At 33.1% G+C, this 14,610-nt stretch overlaps 1 protein-coding gene and 1 long non-coding RNA gene across 2 annotated transcripts; one reads left to right on the top strand and one right to left on the bottom strand.

Annotated features, from left to right (window-relative positions):
- The first annotated feature begins 3,352 nt into the window (after positions 1-3,352).
- On the top strand, positions 3,353-5,758 carry LOC130466112 (uncharacterized). Its single transcript, XR_008926131.1, has 3 exons — positions 3,353-4,245; positions 4,662-4,723; positions 5,429-5,758. It is a non-coding gene; the product is annotated as an uncharacterized lncRNA (long non-coding RNA).
- A 2,886-nt stretch (positions 5,759-8,644) lies between these two features.
- On the bottom strand, positions 8,645-11,613 carry LOC110801700 (omega-3 fatty acid desaturase, chloroplastic). The gene is made up of 8 exons (XM_022007103.2): positions 10,806-11,613; positions 10,447-10,536; positions 10,245-10,311; positions 10,067-10,159; positions 9,786-9,971; positions 9,593-9,673; positions 9,352-9,489; positions 8,645-9,252 (listed from the first exon to the last, which is right to left on the bottom strand). The coding sequence occupies exons 1-8, from the start codon at positions 11,297-11,299 to the stop codon at positions 9,088-9,090; spliced, it is 1,314 nt and encodes a 437-aa protein (XP_021862795.2). The 5' UTR covers positions 11,300-11,613; the 3' UTR covers positions 8,645-9,087.
- Positions 11,614-14,610: the final 2,997 nt, after the last annotated feature.

Here is a 14,610-nt window from a genome sequence, read left to right as displayed (position 1 = left end):
AGGGACTCTTCACTATGCACCCTAAAACGTGAAATAGGGACTCTATACTTTTTCACATTGAAATAGACGGGTAGATGCTTTTGGGGCATTTGGTTGAGCAGGGAGTCATTTCCGTTTTAAAACAAATTTTCTTGTACAGCCGGTTGTATCTTATGCATGGTATAATATAAATTAAGGTTATTTCTTCGTTCATATACACAAAGCTTATATATTTATATCATGTGTAAGGTACAATCGATCACTAAAGTGTGGTACAGTGAATACCAAATTCGTTTTTCGACTTTGAAGGTTTAATAATGTCCATTTTTCTGATGTAAGAAAAACATTTCAAATTGGAAATGTAATTCACTATATCGTTTCTATGTACTTGTAAAGCATAGTTCTCATTATCACAATGGATATTCAAGAAAACATCTATACTAATATTTTAAAACAGAAAGTTTTAAACACAATGATGTCACATGTCACCACATTTATATAAAAAAAAAAAAAAAAATGTGAAATCCTTCTTTTATTTCTCTCTTAACCTATCATTTTTTCATCTTCTCCTTAATTTCTTTTCTCATACGATTAATTTGTTTGTTTCACATTCCAATTTCAAATTTATCACACTACAAATGCATCATCTTCTATTGTTTTCAAATTTTCGTATCATTTCCTATATGTAACCATTTTAATAAAAAATTTAAATTAAGAAACTCGTGCGTTGCATAGATTAAAAACTAGTTTTGAATCAAATAAGTAGTATACGTATGTTTAATAGTAGAAATTGGTCTAGGACTTTCGAAGAATTCACTACGGAGGAAGATGGCCGGGTTATTTCTTTGATGATCAAAGGCATTTTATAGACCATGAAATTGGTATTTGAAGGGGAGATATTGTGGCCTTGTTCAGCATTAACTTTAAAGGTGGCTTTTATAGTATTGATTAGATGATTTTGTATTTTATTTTGCCTCCATTTCCGGCCTAAAGAACCATAATGTTGGCAAACCCATGAGAGAAATAGGTAGGGGTAGGGGGTGGGTGGTGGTTTATTTACTACAATAAAAAAGGATATCCTATATGAAACACTATAAAATTTTGTATCTTTTATTACAATCTAATAACGACGGGTTAAAATCCCGTAGCAAAAGCCCTTTTGCGACGGGGATAACAACCCAACAAAGACGGGAACAACCGTCGTAAATGTCTTTTACGACGGGTTAACGACGGGATTTTCCATTAACGACGACCCCTTTTTATGACGGATTTGCGACGGAAAATCCCGTCGTTAATCAACAATTATTAGTCTTTAGCGACGGAATTTCCCGTCGTTAATAGTACAATTTCTTGAGGTGAAATTCGTTAGAAAGTACTCCAGTGTGTTTGACAAGACAACACGAATAAGTTTTTAGATACTAACTAGCTTATGACCTGGACGACGTCTCGAATTATAAAAAAAAATTGATCAATTAGATTATATATTACTCCGTATGTAACTTGCTTTGAGTCTAATTTAAATTTGATTTGTTAGATCATAATATATCAGGCTTTGAGTATGCTTTTATTAAGTTAATCATGTGAGGATTTCAAACTCCTAAAAAGTAATGAGTAACTACTAATTAGTGATGGGAGACTATTAAATAATGATTGAGATCAATTTATCTATATTATTAAAGTAAAGTGGTGAGGAATGTGAGGGCTCCAAAACCTCAATCTTCACCTCTCATGCTTCGTTATTTAAGGAAACTTAGGAAATAAAATAATTAACAAATTAACAAAATCACCCCACGTAATTAATGGGGAGACTAAATTGAAAATAACAATAATAAAGGGTAATTAATGGACATGAAAGAATAAGGAAGTAATTTAGAACAATTATTCACTTTCAAATTTAATGACAATCTATGGTATAAAATGAAACCGTTGCATATTTTAACTTCTACAAAAAAAAATTAACATTTTCGCCATGGAAGAACGAATTCTACATAGTTACACAATACAAAAATTAAAATTAAAATATTATAGCAGAATTATACATTGAAAATCAAATTATACAAAATTACTTCTAAGCCTACATGCATAATTGTACATATTATCAATAGCTATGCATTTTCCACTTGCCGCTACATTTTAACTTCCCTACTAGTGTAATATGCATGTCTATATTCTACCAAATCTCATGTCATTCTAATCAAATTAAATCGGCAAACTCCAACAAAAGGGGAAAAAGATAACACATAAGAATATGAAGAAAATATATATCAACCGAGGATTAGATCAATTAAAAATAAATTTTCAACTAAATAAATACAGAATAAGAGGAACTAATAGATCTGAAAAGTTGTTAAATCTAGAGAAATGACGTTTTTCGATAACAAATTGCCTTTTCAACCATCAAAGCAGAATTGAAACATACGCATAGGGGTTTTTTTGGTTTTTTTCAAAAAAAAATAATTTAAGGAAATACTCTTAATTTACCAAGTATAAATGTATTAATTTGTGGGTAATATAATGATATCAAGTAATACCTCTATATCAGAAATGTTCAATATATAGGCATTAGGCGATTTGTCCACGAAAACAATACCATCTTCCTCTCATAATGATTTTTGTACTTTTTATTTTAATTCAATTTATAATGTTTTTTACATTGTGCTTTATACAAAATAATATATTTCGACATGAAAATGTATCATCTTATCCCTCTTACCCCCAAAGATTTACATATTTTCACTCACTTTATCCATTTTTTCTTACATCTATTCACATTTTTACACTCTTTTTCTTACATTAAATGTTCATATTTTATTATAATTATCACCTTCTTACACACTTTCTCTCATTTGTCTTGAATGGGTGTAATATTATTGTAATACCCCGAATTTTTAAAACTCGATTAATTATGCTTAATTATTTTTATTTAGCTTAAAACCGTTTTTAAATCCTAAATTCGAACTTTATTTTAATTAACGAAGTTTACTTCACTTGAATTTTTAATATTATTACACGATTTATTATTTTTCAGATTCCATGATTTAATTTAAAAAGTTACGAGTTTAAGCTATTTATTTTAGTTATTTCGTTAATTATTTCGGATTTTTAAATAATTTCGAAACGTTCTTATTCTATTCAAAAACTAAATTTATTTTTCGTTAACGATATTTTTATAAAAGATTATCTTGAAACTTAGTTTTAATTAAACATCTCTATTCTAATTAATTTCCTAAAAATAGAAACCAATTTTTTTCAGAATTTTAGCCTAATCTTGTGAAATTACAAAAATGCCCTTGAAAGAGAAAAATTCCATTTCTCTTCTTCTTCCCCCTCTCCACGTATGTTTCCACTCCTTTCCTTGAATTCTGTCTACATTCCTGCCTTGGAGACCAAGGACTTTTCCTTTCCATTCAATCTTCTTGACTATACAAATCAATCATAGTACCAATTGGAATTCAACATCACAAAATCAAAACCAATTTTCAATTCTAATTCTCCTCTCTGTTTCGAACCAACAACCCACCAAAGCTTCCCTCCTTCTTCCTTTCACGGCACCACCGTGCTGCAACCACCATTAACCACCACAACAGCCACCGACCACCACCATTCCCACCACTGTTCGACCACCACCCCAGCACCACTCGGCCAGCCAGAAACACCACCGTACTCAACCACCGTCCCCTGCTTCCCCGCTTCGCACTCCCCTGCCTCTCCCCTTTTCTCTTCGCTGCACCACCCGCACCAACACCACACCACACACCACCACCTCCAGCCACCCTCACCATCTCGTCAACCACCTCCGCCCTCAATTCCGGCGAGCCGCCGCCCAAAACCACCCAGAAACAAACCCGAATTTCCCCTGTTTTCACTCACTTCGTGCTCCATTTTCTGTCTCCCTCGCCGTTCCTCTGCCACCAAACCACCGCCATCACCGTCGCAACCCATCTGCGACGCCCAGCCAGACACCCAGTCGGCCACCTTCTTCCCCCCCTCTTCCCTGTGCTCTGCTCTGTCGTACCCCTACCTCTTCTCTCTTGTCGTTCGTCCACCGCACAACCACCACCCTCACCGTCGCATCCGACACCGAGCCGCCCAGCCGACCACCTTTCCCTTCCTTCCTCCTCTCTTTCCTCCCCTGCTCTTCTTCGTGCCCCCTCCCCTGTTTCTATTCCCTTTCCCAGAAGAACCGAAAATCAGGTTTCTTGAAACCTTGAATTTTATTCACATCAAATCCATACTTGAGTTGGGCTATTCTAACTTGGGCCTTTGGTGAGTTAAACTTTGAATTACTATTTCAGATTTCCTAACTATTAAATTTCAGATTCTCTAACTATTAATTTTCATGTTTTAATATTGTTTTTTTTTATGATATAATTATTTACTAATAAATTGTTATTATTTTTTCAGGTTTAATTATCAAATATGGATTTTACTAAAATAAATTATTATCTTGGATTAACAAAAACAGAATTTAAATAAGATTTTCATGAAAACCGATTTATGAAATAAATATATATTCGATTAAAATTTCAATTAATAATATTTTCATTAAGTTATGAAATTATATTTATATTAAAATTCGTTATTTATAAAATTCTTGATTTATAAAGGTTATGATTTATAAAATATTGATTTTAAATTATTTATCGATTTAGTACTAATTCAATGATTTAATATTTTGAAAGAATTGAACTCGGAGCTCAGGACGAACGAACCAAGGAAAATCCCTAGGAAATCGCGGAGTTAGGTAACGGCTATTGCTAGTACCCGCAATTCCCTTATAAATGCGTTTATGAAAATACAATGTTATGATTTATTTATGAATTGAATGCTTTGACATGTTTTATGAATTGCGGGAAATGAAATGTGATTTGATTGAATTATTTACTATAATATGATTGATTGAAATTCTTATAAAACGATCTTTATAAGAAACCATGAATGAAATGATGTCTCTATGATGCCAGGAAAGAAATGGTATTTTATGGATCCCATGATCTAAATGATGTTTTATCATGATCTCATGATCTAAAGGAATTATGTTCCTTCAACTGAAGTAAAAAGGCTAAAATGTAAAATTAAACGAAACATGATAAATGAAAGTGAAAGACCTAGTCCGTTTGGCAGTATATGTTCACAGGTTACGATTCTCGGTCATGCATGTACCCATGGGGCATCCGCCCATTGAGCCAAGGCTCTCATGTTTTCGGGCCAAGGCCCCATGTTTATGGACAGCGGTCCATCGTGGAAGACGTTCCACCATGTCATACTTGCCACGACTAGCATGTGCACCCAAAAGTTATGAATGAATTAAATAAAGGACTTTATAAAATGTTTTACATTATTCTATTCTCCCTGTGTTATTAAATAAAATGAATTGAAATGAATTTACGTTGCTAGAATAGTTCGTTACTGAGTCTTCGGCTCACCGTTATTTTGTTTTCTGTTTTAGGTACCGCTGGGAACGATGGGAACGAGTAGTGGCGAGGATTTCACTATTATATTATTCACCTAGTTTATGCTTAATGTTTTAATAGTTTAATTAAAGACTTTTAGTAATTTATGTACTTATATTTTGGGAATATAAAGGATTATTATATTAGATTGGAGGTTTTTATGGCTTATGTATGATGTTGCCTTGAAATTTCCAAGAGGGAATTACGGCAGGTAATGTCCCGACCAAATTAGGGTAATTCCGCTGCTAATTATGCTTTAATAAGTGATTTAGAGGTCGGGGCGTTACAATTATACTCCCTCCGAATATAAATATTTTTCCCATTTCCGTTTGGCACACATGGCAATGCACATTTTACATCGTTAATATATCTAGTTACGTGTTATTAAAAAATATAAAATTTTCATACTGTCAAAGTATTCATTGAGACGAATCAAACAAGACACTACATGACTATGTTTTTTCTTATATATTGAACATAATTCATAAGATTCTCTTTTATTATGAATAGTGTCAAGATTCTAAATGGGGAAAGTATTTAGATTCGAAGGGAGTAGTAGTATAATAAGTTACTTTTGTACCATTTCATGCATGCAGGATGCCATCCGCAGGGATCGAACACTGATTTCTCCTGCAGCGGCATGGCGCTCTAACCACTGAGCGCTGGACCAGGCGGGTTAACTAATTATTTTTATTTTTTAACTAATGAATTTCAGTGGTTAACTAATTGATTATATTGCTTAACTAATTGATTATATTGCTTAATTATTTTTGTGTAAAGCGGTCTTATAAAAGTTCAAAAGCTCTTGCGCGCACAAGGTGTACAATAAATTTATTGTACACCAAGATAACTTTTATACAGTTTTTTTTGTAACTTTAACCTATTTTTCTGTAACTTTTATATTATAAAATTAAAAAGTTGATAGATAAACATTTTAAAGGGTTAAATGATTAATTTATACATTATTAGTGATTTTTAAAGAAATAATTTTTATTCAAATGAAAAAATTTATCATTAAAAAATAGATAACTTTTACATATATAAATGTAACTTTTAAGTATTTTGGGTCAACTTTTACTCCAGTGTACAATATTTATTGTACACCCATTATAAATAAGAATTTGTGATAAAAGTTTGTAAAACTATAAACAAGTACGGAGTAACGTAACTAGAGAGAAGTATCATGGAAAAAGGAATTATTAAATATCTAAACAAAGCAATAAAAGTAAAAGGGGGGCTGGAAAGAGTGATATGTCGTTCCTAAAACGTATAGAAATAAAAGTTTTACACCCAGGTATTTTGGAAAACATGGAAACTTAGATCTAAATGTGGCTCATTATGAATCATTCGTTGGTAACTTATAGTAGGAGGTCATTTCCTTATACTCATGGTTTCCTTTAGAGAAATGTGATTTAATTCATGGTTTCCTTTACATCATTGCTTAAATTAGCGGCTTCCTAAATACGTACGAAACTTATTATAGTAGGTTTAGAATAGTTAAAACTCATACCATATGTTTGGTTGGAGTTTTTAAGAGTTTTAACCCCATACCTCAAACCCCCAAGGTATGGGGTCTAGAAATCTATTGGGGGTGCGAGTATGGCTCATACCTTTACTTTAGGTACTCCGTATCAAACAAAAGGAAAAAACTCAAATCAAACACTGGATATTAAGCATCAAGTTTCAAACTCATACCGCATTAATATTATTCCTGATTTCAACCCCAAATCAGTTTGCGAACCAAATGGTTAAGTATTTGAGACGGATCGGTAATCTATTTAGAAAGTTAGTAGTTTCCTCAACCCGATTAATGATTGATAATTTGATAACTACCAACCCATCCCATTGTATTCTTAAATCTTATCCACCTAAAAATTTCTTTGAAAGATGTTTCTCTCATGTATTTTCATTTTTCATGAAGTTTTGTTTCTGATGGCAAGTTCTACTTATCTAACAGACTTAGGTAAGTAAGACTGTAAGACCCTCCATTTTGTAAGACCTAAGTAACACCAAACAACTTAGCTTCTCCCACTTCCTATGACTTTTACTTGTCATATACAACGTAATGAAGTACTACTCCGTATATTTGGTACATTAAGTATTGAAATAGGGGTATTTTATGAATTTTTGAAAGTCGGGGGGCATTTGGTGAATTTCGCCAAAACTCGAGGGTATTTCATGAAAAATCCGTATATTTTTCAATAGAGAAATATTACTAATGATATTTTAAGCATTATTGCAATATAGTTCAATTGGTTCAAAGTACTAGTATAAAATTTATTGCAACAAAAAACAAATCTAGTAAATAGGGTGAAATGAAAAAGAAAGTGTGAGTAATGTGTTTAGGAGAAAAATATATAGGGTAACATGATTGATAGTTGTTGTAATTATAAGTAGGGGTGAGAAAAAAATCAGGGTACCCTGAATCGGAACCGGAACCTGCGGTTCCGGGTAACAAATTTGGGAACCTGTTGCAACAGGTTCCGGTTCCGGGTAACAAATTTTTAGAACGGGTACCATGTACACACTAATTTTAACCTGGAGTACCCAAAATAAGGAACTGGGCCATATGAAAATGCTTCATATGCCCAAAATATAAAACAATCCAAGCTAATTTTTGGAAAATATAAATATAGAATTGCAACTTAAGCCCAAACTAAAAAAACAATCAAAGCCCAAACCATAAAATAGATAGTTTTTCAATGAAATATAAATATTTTACTTAAATTTTCAAAATTACGGGGTACCCTGAATCGGAACCTGTTGCAACAGGTTCCGGTTCCTGGAATTCAACAGGTACCCTGTTGTGCTCACCCCTAATTATAAGCAATAGTAGGACAAAATAATCATTTTCATCAACTTTCACAAACCTCTAATTGCAAAAGGCTCCTATATTGAGCTTTTTTAAAATTAGCTTTTTTACCCCAAAACTCTCTTCCAATCCTCTCCTAACCAAACACTCCCAATTAGCTTTTCCTAAAGGTCAAACCTCTAATTCATCCCTAAAAAGCTCTTTTCCCCTCAAACCTCTCCTAACCAAACATCCCCAAAGTTTCAAGAATGGAGGTAGTATTTCTGTAAGCAGAAAATCTGTCGTAATCTATACAAATACAGTCAGATTTGTAACAGTGATATGGTTAAAATACACGGGGATTCACTGATTTGATAATCCAAAAGGGTGTTTTGGAGAAATTCTAGAGAGCGTTTCAAGCTTATTGGTTGTAATATGCAAAATTATGCATATTGCTGTTATAAATTTGGAGTTCAACCATCTATACAAGAAGTTGCAAATAATGTATGATACAGACTGTGTGACAAAGAAGTAAAACAATAAACAGACCAACACCCACGTAACGTATTATGAATATAAATTCGCCCAAATCATCCTCCTTCCAAAATGTTGCACCGTTAATTACAGGTACAACACGATAGTTCAATCCATCTGTGGGCATCTGTGTTATGCCCTCCTCTATGTTACCAGACTAGGACACGACTTGAGGCTATTACTCCATAAGTTATATGACTACTCACGAATCTAATTGGATCCCTCCTGCTTGTAACGCCAACACATTCACTGGGTTCATCATCATAACTTGGGCATCACAGGAAGGATCCCAAAGATTCAATCTTCTGCAGTTGTTTGAATCTTGTCAGACTACAGATTTGGGTCTGCTTGGTAGTAGACGATATCCCCAGTGTCGCTAACATAATGATCTTTCTTGAAGCTTTTTACTAGAACATCAAATAAGTATAATGGAAAAGGTCCTGATTTCTTTGGTTCGCGGTAGTACTGTCCAAGAACTGGCTTTGCTGCCTCCGTCTGCAACAACAATTTCAGACCGAATGTCAGAAAATAAAGAAATGAAGATACAACAGTTGAACTGATTAGGCTATTTGATATGGAATTATGGGTACTCACTGCTTCAATTAGATGATAGTGTGGAATTTGTGGGAAAAGATGATGAATGACATGAGTTCCAATGTCATGGTGGATGTTGTTGATCCATCCGTAATCACGGTCAAGTGTTGTAAGCCCTCCTCGAAGGTAACTCCATTCCTAGTCAAGGAATCAGGTAGATCGATCAGACTTTGAAACTAAACATCCTTAACATTGATTGTTTTCGTATAATTTATATGGAATAGTTAAGCTGATAACATACCTCACCACGGTACCAAGGAAGCTTATCGTCATGCCCATGATGGTGTAAGTAGGTCACCAAGTCCAACCACATGACATAAATCTGAATTGAACAACAAATGTGTGAAAAACAAGATTATTAAAGCTTATGTATTTAATCCTTTTTAGCAAGCTAATATAAGAATTGATTTCAGAGAAGAAACTTCAAAACCCACCGCATAGGGAATACCATAGAGCTTGAGCACCTGCATAGGACCCATGGCAAAAGACAAACCCACAAGCAATGCAACCATTGCTGACCAACAAGCTGTTGAGGTCAACACATCATTCTTCTCATTTGGGGTGAACAAATCACTATCTGGATTATAATGTGAACCTGATTTACCGGGACTTCGAGTCCACTACAGTAAGATCAATCAATTAATCAGTACCACGAACACAACGAATATCAACCTAAAATTAAACAAACCTAAACCCTGTTGGATTGAAGGCTCACCAGATAAATTGGGTATGCAAGCAAGGGAAACGGAACAGTGAACCTTAACTTCTTGGACAGATAGTCCATACTATTGTACAGTTTTTCAGACATCTGAAATTAAACACCAATTAATGAATCAATAACTAACCCTCCACGAAAAATGGCGATAACACGAAAGTAGAGTTATAAAGCTTACTGGGTGCCATGATTCATCATTCTCTACATGCCCATGGTTTTGATGATGAGTCCTATGACTAATTCTCCTATATTATCACCAAAAGGTTCAAGCTTTCAGTTTCAGACTAATTATCAGCATATAATTCATCATTAACCAACAAAATTATGCATATATTAGTCTCAAATCTAAGTTTAAAATTAAGCAGCAAAATTTAACATACCATCCATGATATGGAACAAGGATTGAAGAGTGAAGCAAGTGGCCCACAACACTGTTCAGCTTTGGGTTATTGGAAAAACTTCCATGTCCACTACAATTAACATGCAACAAGAAGAAAAGTCAGATTATCAACAGAGAACATGTTCTAAAAACAAAAGTTAAGATATCCCAAAAACCCACATCACAAGCAAAGAACAAATTGTCATTCTAATCACTAAACTTCGTTAAGGAGTGACTTTTATGTGATTTGACGTGACTAAACCCGTTACATTAATACAATACAATACAATACATGCGTTGTATTACCAGACCTAATAATAATAAATAAAATAAAAAATAAAAAAGAATGGGAAAACTCACCAGTCATGACCAAGAACAAAGAGAGCCCAGAACATGGTACCCTGAGCAATCCAATAAAGAGGCCAAACAAGCCAATTGTTGAAGTAAGCAGCAGTTGCAGCCAAACCAAAAACAACAACAATATCCCTAACAACATAACTCATTGATTTCCAAGGATTTTTAACCCAACAATGTTTTGGAATTGCATTTTTAATATCTGCCAATTTGAATGGAGGTGGTGCACCTGGATTAAAACCCTCAAAAACCCCATTATCATTATTATCTTCCTCAATTGGAGATGGGGTGGCAACCCTTGCTGGGGCACTCACCTTAACCTCCCATTTTCTCTCTCTAGAATTAGAACAACAAGAAATGGATTTCAGATCTGAATAAACAGGGGAAACAGGGGAAATTTTGATTTTTAAAGGATTATTTGAGGAAAACCCTGTTCTGGGTTTAGGGTAGATTTTAGGGAGAGGCCTTAAACCACATTCTGAAAGTACCCAACTCGCCATTTTTAAGGAAAGTTTGAAGCTTTTCTTTGGGTATTTTCAGAAACCCTCCCAAGAAAAATGGGAGGGATTTTTAATTTTTATTGAGGAGAGAGAAAATCTGAAGGGTGGGTTGGAAAAATATGTGGATTTTAATGGGGGTATATCGAATACGAAGAGATAACACTAAGGACGAATCTGTGCCACAATATTGTGGGTTTTAGGATTTTTATTTAGGGTACCACAAAATTCACAAGTTGAGATTTTAGACCCAAAAAAAAAAAAGTATGGTAAAGTACAGCAAGTTTTGTGATCCTCTTGTTTCTTGTCTTCTCTGTTTACCAGTTTTTTAATGGAGTTCACTCATATTTATAGCATAGATTTCTATGTGTTTTCGGTTTGATTTTTAAAATTAAAAATTAAAAATAATTTTTAAAAAAAAGGTCTGTGTCTTGGGTTTTATGGGATGTTTCCGGTTGAATTCCTGCGCGCAGTAAAGTTTTGAGGCTAAAGTGGACGGAAAAACAGCCCGTCAAAATTAAACGAAATTATACAGTATATAAAAAAAGTGGCCGGCAATAAGGGGTGTAATTGTGTCCGTTCCTTCTCGGGAAAAAATTGAATCAAAACAGAGGATGTCTTCGGCGTTAGCGTTTATTATAATGGTAGTATTTTGATCTAGTTAACAGGCTACTTGTAAAATTTATAAGTGTTTGGCAATTTAGCAGCTCGTGGTAGAGATAGTGATTGTGTAGCTTTTGCCAAACGTTAAAATTTATAGTGTTTAAATACAGAATATAGCGTTTGATACATTTATACATAGCTTTTTATCGTATTTAGAATACCGACCGCTACTTTTACCGAATACTCATACTAGTAACCCGCTACTTTGACAATAACTGTTACTCGCTATTATTCGCCGGTGCTCGCCACCTGCTACACTAACAACTACCCGTTACTCAATCACTAACTGGATCCCGCTACGGCGCTACCGCTAGTTTTGTCATACATGACCTAAACTGAATTATAGCTCGGAGTAGTATTATTTTTTAAAAAAAGGGTTTGCAAATCGGATCCAAATAAATATGAAATAACCGGGCTTTTTTTTTGTAACATAAAAGTTACATTTTTTTATGTTGAAACATTTGCTGAACTGTTGGGATTGTGTTATTTTATTTGTGCCCGTTTAAATAACGAGTAAGTGATTTTTAGACCGTCTTTTAAAGTGCTAATTTTGTTGAGGCCTTGTGATTTTAGTGGGAATTATGATTTATATAGAGGTGAAATTTGAGTAGAAAATATATATAAATTAGATGTTGAATTATTGAGTGTTAAAGTGGGAGAGGGTGTGAAACAGGTTATATGAATATATAAATTAAATGGTGAATTGAAGAAGATGAAGGGGAAGAGGTGTTGAAACTGTAAATTAAAATGTTTCGTATAACAAAAAATAAAATCTAAGGATGAAAAATGGGGATCGATGACATGTGTCATCTAATCATCCACGATTTTCCTTTTTAAATACTAGGTATAGATTCTCAAAATCGTTTATTAACTTTCAAGATATTTCGTCTTTTTTGTCCAATGTTGGACCAATTAATTATTAATTATTTATTGTGTTATTTAAATAATTGAATAAAGAAGGTTATTCTTAATTTGGATTTCGGATCGGGTCCAAATCACCAAATTTTAATTCATATTGGATTGGTCGAAGCACTCAATATCTCAAACCCTGGTTTTATTAAGCTTGATCCAAATCGATCACCGAAAAGATACCCCTAGTACACTAGCATATTGTATGTACTTTTAACCCTTCAAAATAGCTGTTAAACTGTTCAGATCGAATTAGTCAAACTACTTTCAAATTTATGTTACTTTGGGGTTGGGTCAAATAATGTAAGTTTATGATCCAATCGGTTCAGGTTCGGGTTTACTCACAAGTTCAAAGATTATAAAATATATGAATCAATTATTGCAATATATATGATTATATCTGAATAACTTACACGTAAAAAATGCGTAGCTAGGTATAACTAAATGAATTTCTTACTTGCACTTAGGTACACATTTTCAAGTGACATGACAATAATATTAAGATTAAGGGAAAGATCCATTATATACGTCAACATATAAATTGTTGTCGCAACCTACAATTCTTAAGATAACAATTTTTTGTTAAAATGTTTTAGTATAAAATACAGAAAGTTTAAAAAAAAAAAAAAAAAAAAAAAAAAAAAAAAAAAAAAAAAAAAAAAAAACTATTAAAAGAAATTCTAGTATCACAATTAATTACTATTTTTATATATATGGAAGGTACAATTCAAATTTATTTATAGTTGGTTGAAGTTGATTGAAGGCAAATTTTCTCGATTCTTAAATAATTATTCTTATTTTCAATCATTCTAAAACTATTACCCTATTTCTTACTATTTTTAATAATTAAAAGACGACAACAACAAATACAACAAAAAAAGAACCATACCCGTTGTTAAATAGGGACAAAAAAGTGATATTATAACTTCATAATTTAAGTCAAAATACCAATATTAAGTCTTGGTATAATTTTTAACTGGTTAAGAGTGGAAGCTTGTGTACGATAGTCGATAATTCACTTACTCGAATCTCCCATTTTTCATTTGTGAGTAATTGTATATTTGTACCGCTCTTCTGACTTATTCGTGAAAAAAATAAAATAAAAATTGAAAAGTAAAATAAAGTTGGAAATATAAAATTTATCTTGTCAAAGATATTTATAATTTGTGGCCTATATATGGAGGTAGCTAGGTTGATTGACTAAAAAGAAAAAAACAATAAATTGGAAGTGTGGAAAAATGAGAAGCCAGATAATTTGATTGGTGTGAATGAAGGTGGCTGACTCGGTTAAGCGTTTGTTGGCACATCAACGTGCAACTGTTTAAGAGTTTGAGACTTGCGAACTTTAAAGTAGTCCATTAGTTATAATTTTGACCATACCGATGTATTTTAATTTGTTCATAATAATAACATAAATATCATATGGCTAATAGTAATAATATTGCTAAAGCGGATCCACTACTGGTTCTAATCGTCCATGCAATTATGGTTATGGTGGAAACTTGTGGGACGTGGTCAATATTTCTCCATTCACACATATATATAACATATTTTACACATTTCGGCTCATTTGTTCCTTAATTTTACTTCCACTTTTTCCCATTGATGACCTTATATTAAGAGTAATATATACTCTCTCTCTGTATTTATTTAAGGATATACTTGCTTTTTTCGATCGTATTTATTTAAGAGATACACTTGTCATTTTTAGTAACTTATCAACCCCACCATCTAATTAAATA

Source organism: Spinacia oleracea, chromosome 1 (genome assembly GCF_020520425.1).
Source record: "Spinacia oleracea cultivar Varoflay chromosome 1, BTI_SOV_V1, whole genome shotgun sequence".
NCBI classification, from domain to species: Eukaryota; Viridiplantae; Streptophyta; class Magnoliopsida; order Caryophyllales; family Amaranthaceae; genus Spinacia; species Spinacia oleracea.
Note: the sequence above shows the minus strand (reverse complement) of the source record. Positions and strands in the feature narration are given on the sequence as shown.